General features: G+C 43.7%; 1 protein-coding gene across 3 annotated transcripts in view; it reads left to right on the top strand.

Annotated features, from left to right (window-relative positions):
• PRKAG2 (protein kinase AMP-activated non-catalytic subunit gamma 2) overlaps positions 1-19,527 on the top strand; it is a 223,118-nt gene that overhangs the window by 42,281 nt on the left and 161,310 nt on the right. Inside the window, exons 1-2 of one of the 3 annotated variants that reach the window (XM_026796612.2) lie at positions 11,375-11,577; positions 11,687-11,743. The exons of 1 other annotated variant lie outside the window; for it this stretch is intronic. In XM_026796612.2, coding sequence (XP_026652413.2) covers positions 11,497-11,577; positions 11,687-11,743 — 138 coding nt within the window. In that variant the 5' untranslated portion in view covers positions 11,375-11,496. Of the gene's footprint in view, positions 1-11,374; positions 11,578-11,686; positions 11,744-19,527 lie in introns of those variants that run through there. One more of the 3 variants, XM_005480432.3, reaches the window with a different exon arrangement.

Here is a 19,527-nt window from a genome sequence, read left to right as displayed (position 1 = left end):
GGAGGGAGGGAGGGAGGGAGAAAGGAAAGGAAAGGAAAGGAAAGGAAAGGAAAGGAAAGGAAAGGAAAGGAAAGGAAAGGAAAGGAAAGGAAAGGAAAGGAAAGGAAAGGAAAGGAAAGGAAAGGAAAGGAGAGGAGAGAAATCCTTTCTGTCCTGAACACCTCCATTTGTTTTAACCTCGAGCATGTGAATCACCTTTTCTTCTCCCAGTGATCCAATAATCAGTTCATGCAAGAACATTATGCTTGTCCTTTCAGTACATGAAGCTCAAACTCTAGCACTAAGTTAGATAAACCTCTTAATTTTTGTAAAACCAAAGTGAGGAATGGATTCAGAAAGATTAACCATTAGCTAGTGGATGGTGCTGGTGCTGGGCAAGCTCTGCCTTGGAAGACCACAGGGTAAGGCTAAGACATTTTGAAGGATTCTGGCTGGACTTCCTTTCAGCTGGGATGTAATCTGGAGTCTGACACAACACCTGGATCATCACTGACTGGAGCAGATGTTGGACTTGGACCTGGGGAAGGAAACTCCATCCTGGAAATGCACTGCTGATATCTCTTTGGTGGTAGGAAAAAGAATTGTTCCTGTAGGCAGGCACATAGCCCCATCCTGTGCTCCTGTCAATGTAAGGAGTTGTCCTGGATGACTCTTTGGACAGGATGCCTGTTAGGAATAAGTTTGTACAGAAGAAAGGGGAATAGTTATTATTCTTACCTAAAAATAAGCACAGTATGGAGCTTCACAGTGCACTTAAATATAGTCCAGTCAGTGGTCACTTCCTTCCCTGACCTTGAAATCTAGCATTTGAAATTGTGTTTTTTAGGCAGTTGTAAGTGTTTCATTTTCTTCTTCCAGATGCTTTCTGCTTCCCTTCTTCCTGCCCTAAAGCAAATAAACCAAATTAGCTCCTTTTCTACTGATGCTGGAGATGTCAGTGTATCAAACAAAAATCTGACTTCACAGTGTAGCTTCCAAAGGCAGTGAAAGGCTGCACTGCAAAGTTCAAGTTAGATAATTTCTCTTGCTCCTTTCCCAGAAACAGTCTCTGCTGATAAGCTTTCAGTGGAAATCTCTACTGATGCTCTGAAGAGAGGTAATCAGACTCTGAACACCAAGGAATGAATTCGGTATGGAAAATCCTTTTGTAAAAAAGCTTTAGCTGAGGTGGGAGCCAGTTTATTACAATGTCTGTGTGCTGTCAGAGTTTCAGCAGGAGGTCCCCCAGGTCCTCCTGCAACTTGTTAAATGGGCATATTTCTGAAGCATTCAAGTGGAAAGCTGAGGGACTGGGAAATCTGTTTTCAAAAGCTGCTTTGCAATCAAGAGAGGCAGTGGTCCTGGAGAAACAAATATCTTGAGCTGTACGTGGATGGAAATGTTTATTCTATTTTAGGGCATTGTAGCTGGTATATTATGCCACACTCATAATATTTTAATTCAAGTTCTAGGAAAGGGTAAGCCCAAGAGTATTTTGTAGCTGCATTTCCTCATTTTTTTCCTTTCAAAATAGCTGACAACTTATGCATTCTTAAGAAATTGGTGCTAATAACACACAAAAATAGTAATTAACAGATCCTAAAGTAAATAAAATTCTCTTTTTGGAATATATTACTGGGCTGTAGGGGAGGATTATCTTTGGCAGGAGCTCTACAGAGGTATCCAACAACAAGGGCAAGGTTGAAAGCCTTCCTGGAGTTGTTTGCAAAGCCCTCAACCCCTGGCTGTTTGTTGAGCAAGATCCAAAGCTGCTGTTTGTCACACTTAGTGCTGGTGTTGTAGCCAAATGATTTCTCAGGTTTCTTCATGCTTCCTTATTTAATGCCATATTTTTATCTTTATTTCACTGAACAATACTTGTTCCTGTGTGTTCTGTTAAAAGGTGGCACCTCTGAATACATGTAATCTAAAAAAAAAACAACAAAGAACAGCCAGGAGGGGAGAAATGAAAACAGTGAAGTTTTTGGAACAGCCAGTAATGCTTTTTCCTTTTCATGATAAATAAAGAGTAGTGGTTGTACCTGCTTGTTCTAAACTGATCCTGCTGCATTTTGCAAATGTGGCTGCACAGCCTGGTGTGGAAGATTGGTTCTTGCTGATAAATCAGTGGAAGTATTAATAGATAATAGATAAAATTGTGCTAATAAATTAGCAAAATTTTGCCCAGGTCCATGTGGGAGTCAACTCAGAGATTGGGACTGGGCCCATGTCCACCAGCCCTGCTCTCACTAGAAAATGTGTAGAGGCTCAAAAGCACTACAAAAGGAAGAAAAAAGCATTTTATGAAACACATAAGAATGTGCTTTGAATTACTGAATGTTGCCAAGAAACAAGATTTCAGTCTGCAACCCTCAAAACAGATGATCCTGCTGTTTATGGGATGTGTTCCTGTTCAGGAGCTGCTCTGGTGCTGACAGCAGGAGGGGTGGCTGGGCACTCACAGGGGGATTTCTGGCAGCTCAAAAACCTTTGGGCTTTTGTTACCCAGTGCAGCACTATAACATAGTGGTCAAAACAAACACTGTATAAATGTGGTATTTGAGCTATGGAATTGCTCTTTCCTGGAGGTTTTCAAGATGTGACTGGGCAGGGTGCTAGATAATCTCATCTGGGCTCCCTTTCCATGAAAGGTTGATCTGGATGATCTTTTGAGGTCTTTTCCAACTTGGGCTATTTTGTGCCTTGGAGAGAATTGGTTGATCTTTAAAATCGATATGACATAATTAATTGCAATCTTCTGATTGCAATCTTCAGTATTTTTTTAGCATAATTCATAGAATCTCCCCAAACCAGGTTTGGGGCTTCCACCCCCAGTGTAATCTGGGGTGTTTGGGGCAGGTTTGGAAGCCCAAATGTCTGTGGAGGACAGCTTCAGTGTGAGGAACCAAACAAGTGTTGCTTTGTGTGTATGTTGTAGTTGTTGCTGCCATTTTATTTGTGTGTTTAACTCAATATTGTGTCAAATGTACTAAGTTTAAAAATAATCATTGTTTTTTCTTCCAGTTCTACAAAATGCTGGAAGCATTAAAAAAAAAAAAAAAACCCAAACTTTTCCTAAACAAATCTAGTCAATCTATGACTAAGAGAAAAGACCCATCAGCCTTCAGGGCTTGCTGGAATTTATCTGCTGGGAATAGAATGTGGGTATCCTGCCAACCTCAGCCACAAAGTCATCCTTCATCATTTAAATTGTGGATGTAACAGGGAGGCCATGGAGTGGGGGAAGAACTAAAAATATTCACCTGCAACAGTGGTTTTTATGCCTGTGTTTGTATTTATATATCTCTGTGTGTGTGTATTTTCTCAGATAGATGTACATATATTCACACACATTAGTACTCTTATTAACCAGAGTCACAGTATGAGTAAAATTAATTTAGTGACAGTTTACACCCTTATTTTGGTGAGGTATAAAGGTTACAGCCTTTAAAAGACTTCCCCTTTTAAATTATTTCATGAACTTCTTAAGTGAAAAAAGTCTGGTTTATATGCACACCTTAGTGATTGCTTTGTGTGCAACTTGTCTTACCTTTAAAAAACCCATTCTAAGAAAACAAAAAAAAACCAAATTAAAACCAGAATACTGCAGAATATGACATGTTTCTTCTAATGTGATCATTTGTACTTCATATTTGGTTTTTAAAAATTTTGTTGGCTCTTTATTAGTTGGGTTCTTTAAAATCAAATTGAATTCACTTTTCTTTAGGCAAATTTTGTGTCCAGGATGACTTTAAAGTGCTGTTGTCTGTGGTGAGAGACTTTGAGAGCACACTTCTCTTTCCGGTGTGGGTAGATTATTTTAAATTATTATTTACATGACCAAATTGGGAAGTAAAACCTAAATATGCTCTTACATGGGGCTTGTTGGTTGGTTGGTTGGTTGGTATTTTGTTTTTGCTTTTGGTTTTGTTCTTGGGGTTTTTTTGTAAATAAGTCCCTGTGGTGGTAATCAAATATTTGATCTTAAAATAACTTCACTCTCACTGGGTGCATCCTATATCCAGAACTGCCTCTGGCAGTTAAATAAACACTGGACTTTTATAATGGATGGCATCTATTTCAGAGCTCATCACCACAGGGCTCCACTGTGCTGGTCGGTGCCACAAAGGAGCAGGGGGGCATTCTGCATCTTTTTGGGAAGGGATGTGGCTCTGCTGGGAGGGTCCCTGAGCTGCAGCACCAGCAGCCCTGTGTGCTGTGTGTGCTCTGCCCCAGCCCTGTGTGTGCTGTGTGTGCTCTGCCCCCATCCCTGTGTGCTGTGTGCTCTGCCCCAGCCCTGTGTGCTGTGTGTGCTCTGCCCCATCCCTGTGTGCTGGGTGTGCTCTGCCCCCAGCCCTGTGTGTTGTGAGTGCTGGGTGTGCTCTGCCCCCAGCCCTGTGTGTTGTGAGTGCTGTGTGTGCTCTGCCCCAGCCCTGTGTGTGCTCTGCTCCCAGCCCTGTGTGCTGTGCATGCTCTGCCCCAGCCCTGTGTGCTGTGTGTGCTCTGCCCCAGCCTTGAGGAGCACCTTCCTGAGAGCTGGGCAGCCCCCAATGCTGTGGGAGTGAGTGGATGAAGCAGCTCTCAGGGAAATCTCTATTCCAGATCCATCTGTATTCCAGAAATCCCTGAGATCATCTCTAGTTACAGGCTGAAAGTCTCACTGCTCATTCCAATGGGATCCAGCATAGTACTGTGGATGTAACTATTCCTAGGGTGTTCATGCCAGTCTGCAAGTGTTGATGTGGCTTGTACCCATTTCATCAGCCCCAACTACTGCATGTCTCTACATTAAATTGAGTGGATAAACTCATTTATTTCTATTTTGGTTAAGCTGACAAGTTCTTTCTGGTGAATTTGTAACTCTGTGTCAGGTTTCTGCATCACAATGTATTTAAAAGTATTTCTTTTCTGGCAGTGCTGACCTACTTTAAATGCTGCAAGGTGCTCTTACCTCCTTTTTTTTTTCCTCTAACAGCCAGTTGATACAAGCAGAGATCTTTGTACTTCAGCTTCTAAACCTTTGATGATATTTTAACTGTTCATTCCTGTATGTAGGCAGCCACTTTATCCTTTTCTAGGTGGGTCCTTGCTTCAATTCAGAGTTAATGGTTACTATTTATTGCACACCTACAAAAGGTAAAACCTTCATAGAGCAAAGCTGCTACGTGCACAGAGTGCCTTAGAAAGCCCAGAATCCCTGACCTGAAGAACAAATTGTCCCTAGCCAGGCTGTACAAAGATGTGAGGACGTGGGTAGCTCACCTGGGCCCTGCAGGCACGGGGACAACTTCAATGAAATGATTCAACATCCATCACAACAGTCAAACCTAAGCCATGGGGTTCAAAGAAAATAAAACTTGCTGTGAACGTGCAAGAGCATCTTAATTCCTGGATGGGTGTCCTGTGATGTTATTGCAGTGGGATGTTTTCTTTTGGGTAAATAATTAGTGCTCCCCTGAGAGCTGCAGATGTGCTGTAGCATTGTATGTTCTCCACCACACTCTCTAAGCCGTTCTTAAAATGTTACAGACTGCTCAGGTGTGCCTGGGTTTATGTGCAGCTAATTACCATCACCTTTTTCTCCTTCCTGCCTCATTTTTCCCCCTGTTCCCCTGGATTTTTGGCACTGACAGCCCTATCCCTGTTGCTGCCACAGCCCCAGGAGCAGTGTGTGTGTTGCCAAGGCTGGGAGCACAGAGCAGCCCAAGGCAGAGAGGTCAAGGAGGCAGCAGCAGAGCTGGGACATCTCCACTGATCCATGTGGCCACTGCTGTGTCCTCATGGAAGTGCTGCTCCTCAGAGATCCCTCTCTGGGACCAGTGAAGCTGAAAGCCATATTGCAGAATTCACATTTTTATAGATCCCAATAGCCTTTGCATACTGATATAAAAGGATTTTATGCTGAAGCCCCTGGTTGGAATTCTTACCCATAAATCACCAGATCCTATTTCCCTGTGGTTTTCTCCCATTTCTAAATGCTGCAGTATCATTCTTCTATTGTCTTGTGGGACTGTTTCTGGCCCACAAAGGGTGTTTCTCATCCAAGCTTTTAAGGGACACAGTAGAAGCAAGGTAAGACCCATTCTGTGTCCTTCAGAACTTTTAAAATGCAATGCCTTTGTAGAGAACAAGGGCAATGGGGGCTCTCAGCCAGTCCACAGTGTTTAAATCTGCTCATCCTGAATCACCAATTGCTACTGATTCAAAACCTCCCAGATCATCGCTGATACCAGTGTGATGATACCCACAAATGCCTCAAGCAAAGCTGAATGAGGCACCACAGAGGCACCACCAAGTTCCTGACAGTAATTTTGCTCTCTGGTTTATTCATCCTCTTAGACCAGGACATTTCTGAAGGGTTTCACCCACACCACAGACGATTATAGTTCAAAGTGTTGGTCCTTCACTCCCTGAGTTATTGAACATTGTGTCCTAGCTTAGACTTTGTAATTCTCCCCAGGTACCCAGAGACCTCCACTGACCCCAGACACAGCCCAGCTCTGCCCTGGCACATCTCCAAAAGTGTCTCCACCCCTTCTTCCCCACCATGATGCAGGAAAGAGGCTCCATCCCTCCACCTGTGAGATTCAGACAGGTGGGAAGGGCAGTGGGGTCCATGTGGAGCAGGCACAAGGCTTCTGGACAGCCTCCAGTATTGCCTTTGTATGAACACCTCATCCTTTCAATGCCATTTGCATCTGGCTATATATGCCAATACAGAGGGAAAACCCCCTCTGTAAAGAAAAAAAATTCTCTGTAAAGAAAAACCTCTCTGCTAAAGAAGTAGATTTGAGAATGCAGCTATCAGCTTTTGGTACCCAAGCTGGCTGAGGCATCCCTGGTGCAGTGTGATCCATCCCCACTGCAGGCTAGCAGGGCGCTCCCTCCCCCAGGAGAGATGGGCGATTTCACACTGGGGTTTGGTGTTTCTCACATGGATGTTCTCCTTCTGGCTTGTGAGCAGTGAGTCAGGAATCCCAGCTCCTTGGTTCATTGCTTGGTAGATCACGCTGAAAAATTGCAAGGAAAAAATCATGGCTGTTTGAGATGAAAAAAGGAGTAAACTGTGGATTTTGTTTGTCATGGGATATTTTTCTCTGCTCCTCTCTCTTTCCATTTTGTACCATCTCCATCACCCTGCATTGCAGTTTTGCCTGGTTTGGGTGGGGTGGGCTCTGCAGTTCATCCCTGCCTCTTACTCTTGGGGCTAAATGCTTTGGTTTTATCTTGTACTCCTTTCTCCAGCTCCTGTAGATCACAGCTGCCCTTTGCCCAACATCAACTCTTGAGAGGCTACTTTGGCTGTTGTACTAAGAGCTGGTGTGTTTTATGGCGCAGTTTCGGATATTTTTCCTCCCATTTCATCTTCCCCTTGGTGTCCCAGCTGCTGCTGTGGCTTTCCCTGCCCTTCAAGGACTTGCTTTTCTCATCTGAGCATTGCCCAGGTGCTTTGGCTTCTTGGCTGGAGGCTCCACATCTGTGTTGCACATTGCTTTGGGTTGCTGCTTGTGCTCAGTAGGAGTGGGGATAGGGCAGCCATGAATATGATGGTTGTGTTGGCTGTAAAAATATGACAAATCTTTCTTAATTACACAGTGGACAGAAGCCCTGCCCTGACATGCAGAGCTCTGGCTCACCATGCACTTCAATAATTGCTGTATCTGCTGAGTTCTGAAGCGATATCTTCACAGACAGGAGCTCCATTGATTTCAAGGCACTGTTTGCCTCATAAGAAAAAGGAAACTATAATGGAAGCTGGCCCCATGAACTCATCTAATTTATGTAGTACTTATAAACCCACCATATCTTTGTGGAAAATTATGGAATATAAATAACAACAACCAATAGCCAGACATTTTCTGTCTCCTCTGGGAAATTGTGGAAGGTTGCTGTACTGCCAGATAGAAATTTATGATACTTTAGGCTTTTACTTGGACTAAAAGGATGAAATTGAGTTGGTGTTTTGGAACAGTTCAAGGAAATTGTGCAGGAATTATGTGCAGTCAAATCTGAAGATGGTTGAGGAGTCTGGCTCTGAATTTTTAAAAACCAAACTCTTCAAATGGAAAAATAAACCAGTACAACAATGCCTGTTTCAGTTGGACAGGGAATTCTGCAGCTTTATTCTGGTGAAAATGAGACAGTCATAAATCTGCTTTGCTCAGAGTTTGGTCTTTGGGCCATAGGTAAGTGTACAATTCACAGTCCAAGGCATAAGCAGGTTTTGGTGATTTGTTTTCCCTCCAGCCTTATTGCCTGATAAAGTGTGAGAATCCTACAGTCAGTCCAAATATGTGAGTGATCTAGAAGGGCTCTAAAAGGAACTTTTTTTTTAAGAAACATAAAATGAATAAAGACTGCTGAGCTTGAGATATAAGGACTTGAATATTGGGAGGAAAAAATTGAAAATATCTGAAAAACTTATTGTCATGGAAAATTGATTATATAAAGCATTTTCTGGAACCACCTGAATTATTCTTAATATGAAAGGAAGCAAGGAAATGGCTGAAGCTTTGGATCCCTGTTCACAGAGACTCCTAGAACTTGTCAGTAAAGTGTGGTTGGAAACATCATCAAATGACTTGATTTGTGTGATTTCCCATATTGCACCATCCTGTGCTAGATGATGTACTGTAAGTCACTGCTGCTCTTACTCACTGAGCCTCAGCATCTCTGACAGAGCACAGGCACTTGAAATCCCAATGTGAAACTATTCAGAAATTGGTTGGTTTCTCTCAGATCTTCACCACTTGCTTACTCAGCCACATATGAGCCCAGGTATTCAGTATGGGAATATTTAATAAAGAATATATAAATATTTACATAAATGTGATTTGGAAAACTCAGGCCTGTAGATTCAAGAATCACTTGGGCTTCTTTGGCAGGAGACATCAACATAAATACAAGTAGTCATTAAATAATGGTAAGAAATTATAGCAATAAAATCTCTCTGCCTATTTTTCACCCCAGAAGGGTGAAAGAAAATGGCAAATTATTCAATGTTTTTAATGGTTGTCAGAAACTGGACAGAATCCAAAAACTAGTTCAGCAAATATTTATGAAATGGTATCTAAACCATTAACTGTTCTGCCTATCTGAGATGTAGTTGTGCAATCTGTTTCTCACTCCTTATCCAAAGGTGGGGGAGTAAAAGGCATGTTTTTGAGGTGGAACTTGTGCCAATCAGACTTTGAGACCAAAAAACCATTTTAAGATATTTTTTTCTTTAAACACTTTATAGGTCTGGATGATTCTTGGCTTTGGGTACATGGAACTGAGCCTGTGAGTGATTTAAAGGGGATGATTTAGGGATGTGGGACATTTCCCTGGCTGTTAATGCCCCTTCTTATTTGATCTGATTGCTAATCTGAATAATCCTTAGAAGTTACCTATACAGAGAAGCATTTGATCTGAACTGTGCTTTGCAGGAGAGCCCTTTTTATTCCACTATGAATCCAATCTTCCCTTTTACCCTCTCTAGGTCAGCCACAGATTCCTTCCTTTTTCCTACAGCTCAAGGAGGAAAGACAAAATGTGCTTTGCTTGCTCCAGCTGGGTGACTGGTTTCTCTTATACCCCTTAAACAGCATTTAAGAGGAAGCTTGTTTATTTTCCTAAACTATTTGTACATTCTGCATGCATAAAATATTAATTTAGCTGGGGACAAATCTTCTAAACACCAAATATTTGTGCATGTTTCTGTTAAAAAGTGCTGCCAGTGATCTTGTCATGAGAGGATTCAAGTAATAGCTGCCATTTGTGAGTGAACACTCTGTACCATTTTCAGCTTTTTTGCTCCCAAGGGGTTGTGTTATCAGAGGCACTTTTAGCTCACTGAAGGAGGAGAGAGCAGTGGATGGTTCCTAGGGTGTGCTCTCTGCCTGGCACACGAGGGGTGTCACCTGGACCTCATCCTTTTGCTGCTGAAGTACTGCCCAGCCTCAGTGGGGTTTATTATTTGATGCAGCAGAATTAAGGGTGGTGTTGGCTGCATCCTCTTGCAAAAGGGTGCAATGAATGGGATGAATAGACTGAGAGTGATGCGTAAGCCAAGTCCACTCCACTGATCTGGTGGTTTAGTTACCTGGAGTCATTAATGAAAGTAAATCCTCCCTCTTAAGGAGTTTTTCGACAGATCTTCACAAATGGTATTTTGAGATGACCAAGAAAGGACTGGCAATGCTCCGTGGCTCAAGATCTGGCCACTTGTTTCTCCAGGGAGGGGTCAGCTCATTGCGTGGTGTTTTGGAGCTTCTGTTCAAGTATTGGAAGCTGCAGGGATGATCTTTCTGCCTTTTGCTTTCTTTTGCTTTGTTGTAGCAGAGGTGTCCTCATCTGAGCCAGCCTTTGACAGCATCTTGGCCAAGGATGTGTCCCCATGGTCTGGGGAACAATTTCACTGCCAGTGCCGGGCACTGTGAGACTGGTTGGTGGAGTAATCAAAGCTGAATGGGGTTATAAAGGAGGAACTTAGCTTGATGAAGAAGGAAATTCAAATCCCCACCATCCCTCAGCTCCTACTGGGAGAGTTTGCATTGCTCTGCTAAGCACTTGCTCATGTGGTGCCCTTTCAAAATAACTATTATCTTTTTTTGGATGGTGATACTTTTGATGGTTATACTTTGTGCTCAGGCACTTTATTTTCCCAGTGAGGTCTTTATAATAAATTAAAAAGTTAGCCAAGTCATCCCCTGTTCACGCTGCAGATAGGGAAACTTAAGCCCAGAGAAATGAAGTGACTTCTGTGCAGCTACAAAGTGGGGCTGTGGTTAAGTGGGGAATGGGGCTGTTATGGAGCAGCAGAGACTCCAGCCTTGAAAATGCATTTGCTGCTCTGTGCTGCCTTCCCCAAGGTATTCGACACTGATGCAGACACAGCCTCAGTCATCTGAAACTTCTGCTATTGAAAACGGGATCTTTTTTCTTCCCCCCCCTTCAGATAGCATTAAAACCGCCTGTGGTTATTTGAACCCTCTGACTTCCATTGTGCCCCCCTGAGCATCCCGCACCCAAAAACGCTGCTAAATGACCCTCCCGCCCTGGCTGAGCCCACGGCCGGTTCTGCAGGCGGGGAAGCGACCCTGACCGTGATGCCCGGGGTTCTGCCCGTGTCCATGGCAGGTTCTGCAGGCGGGAAGCCGAACCTGGCAGTGATATCCAAGCCCACGGCCGGTTCTGCAGGAAGGGAAGCGAACCTGGCCGTGATGCCCGAGCCCAGGGCCGGTTCTGCAGGCGGGGCTGGCCGTGATGCCCGAGCCCATGTCCGGTTCCGCAGACAGGGAAGCGAACCTGGCCGTGATGCCCGAGCCCAGGTCCGGCTCCGCAGACAGGGAAGCGAACCTGGCCGGTGCTGGCGCGGGGCCCGCAGGGGCAGAGCCCGCCCGCCCTCCCCGCGCTGCGGTGGCTCCGCCGGCGCTGCCATCCCCGCGCCTGCCGCGATGGGAGGCACCAACACACCCAGCCCCGAGCCCCATCTGTTGCAGCATCGGCTCCAGTAGCAGAGCCCGAGATGTTTAAATGCGCTTGCCTTTAGGGAAAAGCTTTCAATGCAGTTCTTCGATGGACGTTTCCAGCCAGACTGCAGGATTTTTCAGAGCTGTAAGTCAGAGCCGGGGTTCGGCTGTCCCTGGGTTTCTCTGGATTTGATTATTTTTATTATTAAATTGATTTATCTTAGCAGGGGAAAATGGGTTTTGCATTCATTTAGGTGGATGCCCGAGTGCACTGCAGGAGTCTGTCGAGAGGCAGGAATTCTTCAGGCTCTGTAAGAAATGCATCATTCTTGGGTATTTTGGGTTTTTTGTCGTGTTTTGTCTCTCGTATGCATGACCGGCACGGGGCTGTTGTCCTGTTTTTAGAGCATTTAATTACAATAGATACTCCAATGCTGAACAAAATGTTCTTTTATCTAGTTAAAGAATGTAGCTTGGGTTTGGGGTTGGTTTGTTGGTTGCTTTTCTTTCCCCCTTGCATAACTTTTCGTTAATGTTTTGGAAAGAGACATTATCATTTGGAGGGTATTCATTTATTTTCAGCCTAAACCATCTGGTCTCTGCATCCTGCAATGCTTGGTTTCTCCTACTGCTCATCTCAGAGCCTCCTGAACTGCTGAGCAACTAATTTGCCATGGCTAGTCACTGCAACCCCAAATCACAGGTTTGCAGGAAGTGCTGCTTTGCTTAATGATTTTAATTTGATATTTGATGAGGTTTGTTAGGATAAAGAGCTGTATTACTGGCTTCATGCGTTCCCCCTTGCATTTTTCCCTTTTTACAAAAATTAGTGCTGAACACATGCAATTTGCACTGCAATTAATGGATCTGTGAGATAATGAACAGCCAAAACGGATGATGCAGCTCCATCCTGGGATCAGAGCCTGAAGGGTTTCAGGATCTTCTGTCAGTAGGGTGATGGTGAACAGCAAATGAAATTTAATCCAGTATAAGATGCAGGGTATTTTGCCAGCATCTTGTGTGTTTTGTTTGTTGTTCTGTGGTTTGGGCCACGGGAGAAATGAGAGTGTCAGCCTTTGGGGAAGGCATTTCCCCCTCAGCCGTGTCCCCTCTGTGGTGGGTGCAGGAGAGGCTGGAGAGCAGAGGCTGTGCTGACTCTGAGCAGCCCTGGGAGGTGTGAGCAGGCTGGAGCTGCTGCAGCTGGGAGCCGGGGGGGCAGGATTATCTGATGGAGAGGGAATGATGGGCAGCAGGATGAAAGGGATCCTGCTGACAAGGGGCCAGCCCTCAATTCTAAGGGAGCCAGTGGGAAACCCAGCAAAAGAAGACTTGGTTGTACTTCAGCTTAGTACATTTTTGTTACTGAGAGTGGGATACAAATGTATTTATTTTTTTAAATGCTCCAGTTTGCAATAAACAAAAAGACTCGGCCACCCCTCCAAACCCACCCCATCAATCTGAATGCACAAGGATGTCTGACATTCATCAAGAAGAAACTAGGAGAATTAAATGCAATATTGTTGCAAATCTTTAAAAGCAAAACACAGAGTTGATGGAAATCACCTGTAACCAGAGTTTGCTTCAGGCAGCCAAGAGCCATCGGGTTTCCATCAGGAGGAGAAAATCCTCCTGTCATTTCAGCCTCTTTGGCCACCCAAGTAGGGGCAGACAAGCTGATTGGAAGACAGTAAATATTTAAGCATCCTAAAAATGGCAGTTAAAAATGTTACCATGTTGTTACCATGTCTGTATGCACATATGAATATATGTGTTTCCCATATCCATTGCCCTACATGAAACTGTTTCATATGTGTGTAAAAATAGTGATGCCCAGTGAGTTGAACTCTGTCACACCTACATCTGGGAGGAAATAGTCACCAGGGCAGTTTGTTTCTGCTCCTCAGTGTAGGTCCCAGTGCCCTTGCTTTTAGAACTGATGTATATTTTGATAAAGTTATCAAAATTTACCTTTCTGTGCTGATGTAACAGGCACTTTCCTTATAGGTATTTGATGATTTCTAGTGCCTGATTGTGATTCTAAGCCCAATTTTGATTTCTAATAGACCTCAAAGTAAGTGTTAATAAAACTTGGATGTAAATATATATACTAATAATTGTACAGCTGTTCAGTACTTATAGATAGAAATTAATGTCCCTGATGGAACATTATGTTCCTGATGGAAAAAAATACCCAATATTTTTTATGGCCGTATTACTAGTGTGAACCTAATTTTTGGTAGTAATGAAAAAACAAAATTGTTATTCTGAATCAAAATTTTCTGCTTGTGGGTTTAATTTATCTTGAGTAAAAAGATAGCTTTGCCTTTTTTTTTTTTTGTTTTGTTTTCTTCTTGGGTGCTCATTAATTTCATGGGAGGTTTCCAGTGATGCTCCTTGGCAGGGTGGGTGTCCCTGCCAGGCTGAGCTGCAGGCAGAGGCTCTCCCTGAGCCTTGGTTTTTGGTAATTCCAGTGTCAGCTTTATTTTTTTTGTGACAAATGAGTTTGGACTGTCTGCCACATGGCTTGGAGCAACAGCCAGTTCTGAAATGGCCTCTCCCATGCCAGGCTCATACTCTGCCCATCTGTTACCGTGTCCAGGGTGTCCTGCTAAGTTGGAAATGTTTCCCACACTCTCCAAGCAGGATCAAATTCTTCTCAACACATTTTGATGCACAAACTGTCAGGCAAATCAGATGCAGCTTTGCCTGTTTCAGCTCACCAGTGCCTGCTGGGTTTCAAAGCATTGCAGAGGACAGAAATTACTTTTGGTGTATGTGGATAATGAGCTTTAGTTTTTAGTTGGGCTTCCCTGAGTGTGTGTTTGCTTGTCCCTTCTCCACAGATTGGTCCATTGTAATTGTGGTGCTTAAATGAACTCAGAAAGGATAATAAGATGGCGAAAATCAGAAGACACCTTCTAAAGGAGTCAGAATTTGATATGGCTTGTTTGTAAGGTTTTCTTCCCTGCACTGGATCTAAACTAGGGACTATTAAGAAAAAAATAAAAAATGATGAAGTCATAGTCCTTGAAAGAAGCCTGAAGTTTACCTGGGGAAATATCTTCCTCAGAATTTTAGTACTGCATGTACAACAATTAGGAAAAAACCCCTGGGTATGTGTCATTTCTTCCCTTCCCTTTCTATGTGAGGATTATTTCCAAACCTGACCCACTGCAAAGATTTATTTTCAGTGGTGGCTATTTCTAGTGTGAGTGAGTAATCTCTTTGTTGTGTTCTTCTGCTTGCTTCATTGTTCACAAGATTTTCCAGATGGGCAATTATTTTATCCATATTTCTTCCAGAGATAGTCACTGGTGTCTTGTAACACCTTCTCCCAAGCAGAACTGTGATGCTCTTTGAAGCACATCCCTTGAGACAGACTTTAACAAGTGACCAGGGCTTGGTGTGTGTGAGCCTGGAAATGTGAGATTTATGATCCCTTGGACATTGGCAGTTCTCTTAACAAACATGCTTTTCCTCAGAAGCTTTATATTCTTAAAATTTAAATTCTGGGATTTTTCACTTGGACAGGGAGGTTCCTTCATCTCACTCCACTGGGCACTCAGAGAGTTAACCCTGCTTTCTATACAGAAGGCTGTGCAAAGGAAATCTCATCTTGGTGACACTTGGAAGTGCTCCCAGTGCAGGGATGCCCAGAGTGTGTCTCACCAGCGAGCAAAACTGGGATTGAAACTGGGCTGAAATGGTGCTGGCTGGGTCCTGCAGCCCTGGCACGGAGCTGGGAGTGGATTGAAACAGGGCTGAAATGGTCCTGCAGCCCAGACACGGAGCTGGGAGAGGATTGAAACCGGGCTGAAATGGTTCTGTAGCCCAAACACGGAGCTGGGAAGGGATTGAAATGGTGCTGAAATGGTCCTGCAGCCCAAACACGGAGCTGGGATGGGATGGAAACTGGGCTGAAATGGTCCTGCAGCCCAGACACGGAGCTGGGAAGGGATTGAACCTGGGCTGAAATGATCCTGGCTGGGTCCTGCAGCACAACACGGAGCTGGGAGAGCATTGAAACCGGCCTGAAATGGTCCCAGCTGGTTCCCACAGCCCAAACACGGAGCTGGGGGGGGGGGATGGAAACCGGGCTGAAATGGTTCTGCAGCCCAGACACAGAGCTGGGAGAGCATTGAAACCGGCCTGAAATGGTCCCAGCTGGGTCCTGCAGCCCAAACACGGAGCTGGGAAGGGATTGAAATGGTGCTGAAATGGTCCCAGCTGGGTCCTGCAGCCCAAACACGGAGCTGGGAGCTCGCTGCTCTGCCGGAGCCCCGGCCCGGCCTCCTGCGGGGATGGAGCCTCCCCATCCCGGCGTTGTCATGGCTACGCTGGTATCGCTGGAGCTGGGGAAGGAGCGGGAGTAAACCACGCTCCGAGTGCCGTGCACACCGTAGTGAGAGAAAGCCCCGTGTTTGGACAGCTCTCTAGAGGGGGAAAAGAAAAAAAATAGCCTACTTTATTCCCACTTGATAGCCAGTACAGAGAGAGAGATGCAGCGGAGAGATGGGATGCAGGAGAGGTGAGATGCAGCGTTCATTTATATATATATATATATATGCATATGTATATATATATTTTTTTTTTTTTTTTTAATTCTGGGCAATGGGAATAGTACAGAACAGAACTTTTCTCCTAATAATAGCGCTTTTCATTTCAGACCTACCACACAAGATGGTCATGCTTGTCAGGCTGCTTTTGAAAGTAAGCTTCTGTCAAAGCCACTGTTTGCTTTCTGCATTGGCTTAATCATACATTTAAAAGGGAACAAAATTTAGGGTCTATTCAGAGTTAAATCTGTTTGCAACAAAATTTTTTGCAGGAAGTAGGAAATTAGAAATATGCAATCTCCATATGTTGCAAGGATAACAAAACCCTGGAAAAGAAGAGACCATTTATCTTCTTGACTGTTTATTTGCCAAAGCAGGTTCATTTAGTTCATATAAAAGTGAAACTGTTATTCTTAGTTGGATTACAAATGAAAAGGAATTGGTTATGCCTCAAAGAAAAGGCTACATTATAATTAATTCACTGAATATGCGAAATTCAATGATATAGAAACTCCAGAGTTTAAGCACGTTGTCCAGCCTCTGCCATGCCAGGGAACTGGGAGCGCATTGCCTGGTGGAGCTGCTGGCTTTCCCCTTCCCTCTAGGCTGGGCACAAAGTGTGGGGGACGTGAGCAGTGACAGATACCAGAATGCCTTCCCAGAGCTCATCCAGAAAGCCAGAGCAGGCAGTGAAAATCTCATCACTGAAGTGCTCTCATGAAGCTGTTCTGGACTGGATCTGCAGCTTGTAAAACCCTTTGGATTCCCACAGCATGAATGATGGATTGTAATTTATTAGCCTTGGATGTCACTGCTAACTGAAAATCTAGGAGTGGCACAAAATCTCACTGTGTCTTAGCTCAAGGGTGGGACACAAAGGGCATAAAAGCTGTGTTTGGGCAGGATACTGTACTAGGAGTGTGATAAAGTCTTCTAGGTTGTCTCTGACAATCTGAGCTTTCTTCTCTCCCTAAGGGCATTTTATGTTGCGGCTTCAGCAAAATGCACCTTTAAACAAAGAGTTCAGAGTGTGATGAATGAAGACATCCATTCTTTTGGGAAAAGAGAAAACTAGTTTAGCTTATGAAATGAAGCATATTCAATTTATTGGTCTCTTTTTACATGTGGTGCTAAAGATATAAGATAAACTGTAGCAAAGTGACTGTAAACTTCATAGAGATGAAATTGCTCTCTGCAGCTGCAGAGTGATGGAGGAAAATGCGTCAGGAAAGCAGCAAGAGGGGAATCTTTCCTCATCATGAACACCATGTACTGCTACCCTTGACCTCCCATTCTGCTCTTCAGCACATAAAGCACAGAACCATCTTGTTCTTCCTTTCCTTCCCTAATTTCCTCTTTGCTTCTGCATTTTTTCCCTTTTTTTTTTTCTCTTTAGTTAAGGGACTAGGAGATCAGAGCAGGTCCCTTTCTTCTAATTGTCAAGATTATTCACGGTTAGTGCCTGACAAGAATGGAAAGAGGAGGCAACAGGCAGCTGTCTTCCTAAATGCAGTGAACTGGAAAAAGTAGTTGCAGTTCAAGTATTTATGGCAGAGATCTTTTCCCTGGTGTCAATATCACCTTTTTTTAGTCATATACATGCAAGGGAGAACCCTGCAAATCCATTTCAGATAAGGCCATCAGCTGGGGGTTTTCAGTTCTGATTCTGTTTTGTTTTATTCTTGCTTGTGGACATGGTTTTTTAAGAGATTTGGCCAATAAAAAGTGGGGAAAAACATAAAAAAATGCAAAACACAGTGACTCAAAGTAGCTGAAGTGTGGAGATGACTTAGTAATCCTCAGCGTGATCCTTGTGTTGAATCCCCTTCAGATTGTTTGCTCCTGTGCTGCAGTGGCTCAAGTGTTTTCATTACATTATGGCAAAATCATCTTTTGTTTCCTGCAGTTCTGCTATTTCACCGTGGCTGAAGTTGTGTTTTGTAGCAAATGCTGGCTTTTCTCTGTAAATGCACTGGGATCCAGTGTCTCATTTATGTAAGACAAACTCATAAGTATTGGACAGCACTTTTATTGGCACTGAGTATGAGCCATCTGAAGGGTAACATTTCCAGTCTCCTGCAGTCCTTCCTTAGAGTCATGTCTCTTGGTCTCTTAATTCCCTCATCACTCACCTAACCACATTTTCCAGGACTGAGGTGTGTTATCTTCTGCTTTTACCTTGTGTTCCTAAACTTTGGGTGCTTCTTAAATGAAATGTCTCGCCAGAGAAAGCTTGTCTTTGGCTGAGCACCCAGGAATAGCACATAATTATGGGTTTGTATGTGCATCATGGCGGTGTCACAGAGACTATTGGGAATTTTGGTTTCCTCCCTGGCATGCTTTCTCTGCTGTTCTCCCACTTTCTCTCTCTGTCTCTCCTTTTTTTTTAAGTGACATTTCATTATTTGCACGTTTGCTAGGTTGTCCATCTGCTGTTGTAATAAACACTCTGCCAGTCACTGCTGTGTGGTTTGTGGTGTGAAGGAGCTGAAAAACCAGGCTGTGGCATTTTCTGGGTCCCCCATCAAAGGGAGGAATGGTGGATCTGACTCCATGTTCTCAGAAGGCTAATTTATTATTTTATGATCTATATTATATTAAAGAATGCTACACTAAACTATACTAAAGAATACAGAAAGGATACAGACAGAAGGCTAAAAGGTAATAAGAAAACCTGTAACTCCTTCCAGAGTCTGACGCAGCCTGACCATGATTGGTCATTCAGTCAAAACAATTCACATGAAATAACCATCTGTTGGTAAACAATGTCCAAACACATTCCAAAGCAGCAAAACACAGGAGAAGCAAATCAGATAATTATTGTTTTCATTTTTCTCTGAGGCTTCTCAGCTTCCCAGGAGCAAAGAGATTTCTCAGGAAATATGACAGTGACACCAAGCTGCTGTGTGCTTGGGGATCCTAGTCAGGCTTTGTCACCTGATGAGGTGGGGAGCAGCACCCTCCACCACAGCATTTCCACACAGCCCTGAGCTCTCTGCACCTTATAAACAGGATGGGGCTGCAGGCAGGAGGGATTCCATCCCACCCCAGGCTGTCTGTGCCCAGCTCATCTGCAAAGACTGAATCACTGATGAGATACACTGGGGTTTCCTGGCAGCAGAGCACAAGGCTTGAAAGAAACTTTCATTTTTTTTCTGTAAACAGCATAGGAATGTGTTCTAGTGATTTAAGTCTGAGATTGAGGACAACACAAAAAATAATCCATGCTCTCTTGTAAGTTTTTTTGATTGATCTTGTCTACAGCCCCAGAAACAACAACAACAAAAAAAAGTGAATTTGCTGTAGACTGCTGGAGATTAATTCCTGTCAGGATCAGTTAAGAATTTCAGAAATTAAGAAGGGTGTTCTGGATGCTGCCAGTATCTCATGATCAGGATCACTCAGGAAGAAGAGTTGGAAGACAGCTATTTAGTTATTTTTGGGGAAATATCAAGGACTTAATGGTTTCATAGCTCTTTAATCCCTTCCCTGTAAAATTCATAGTTTTAGCAGCTTTTTCTGCCCAAGTGGTGGCAATC

The sequence above is a fragment of the Zonotrichia albicollis genome, chromosome 1 (genome assembly GCF_047830755.1).
Source record: "Zonotrichia albicollis isolate bZonAlb1 chromosome 1, bZonAlb1.hap1, whole genome shotgun sequence".
Classification (NCBI taxonomy): Eukaryota; Metazoa; Chordata; class Aves; order Passeriformes; family Passerellidae; genus Zonotrichia; species Zonotrichia albicollis.
Note: the sequence above shows the minus strand (reverse complement) of the source record. Positions and strands in the feature narration are given on the sequence as shown.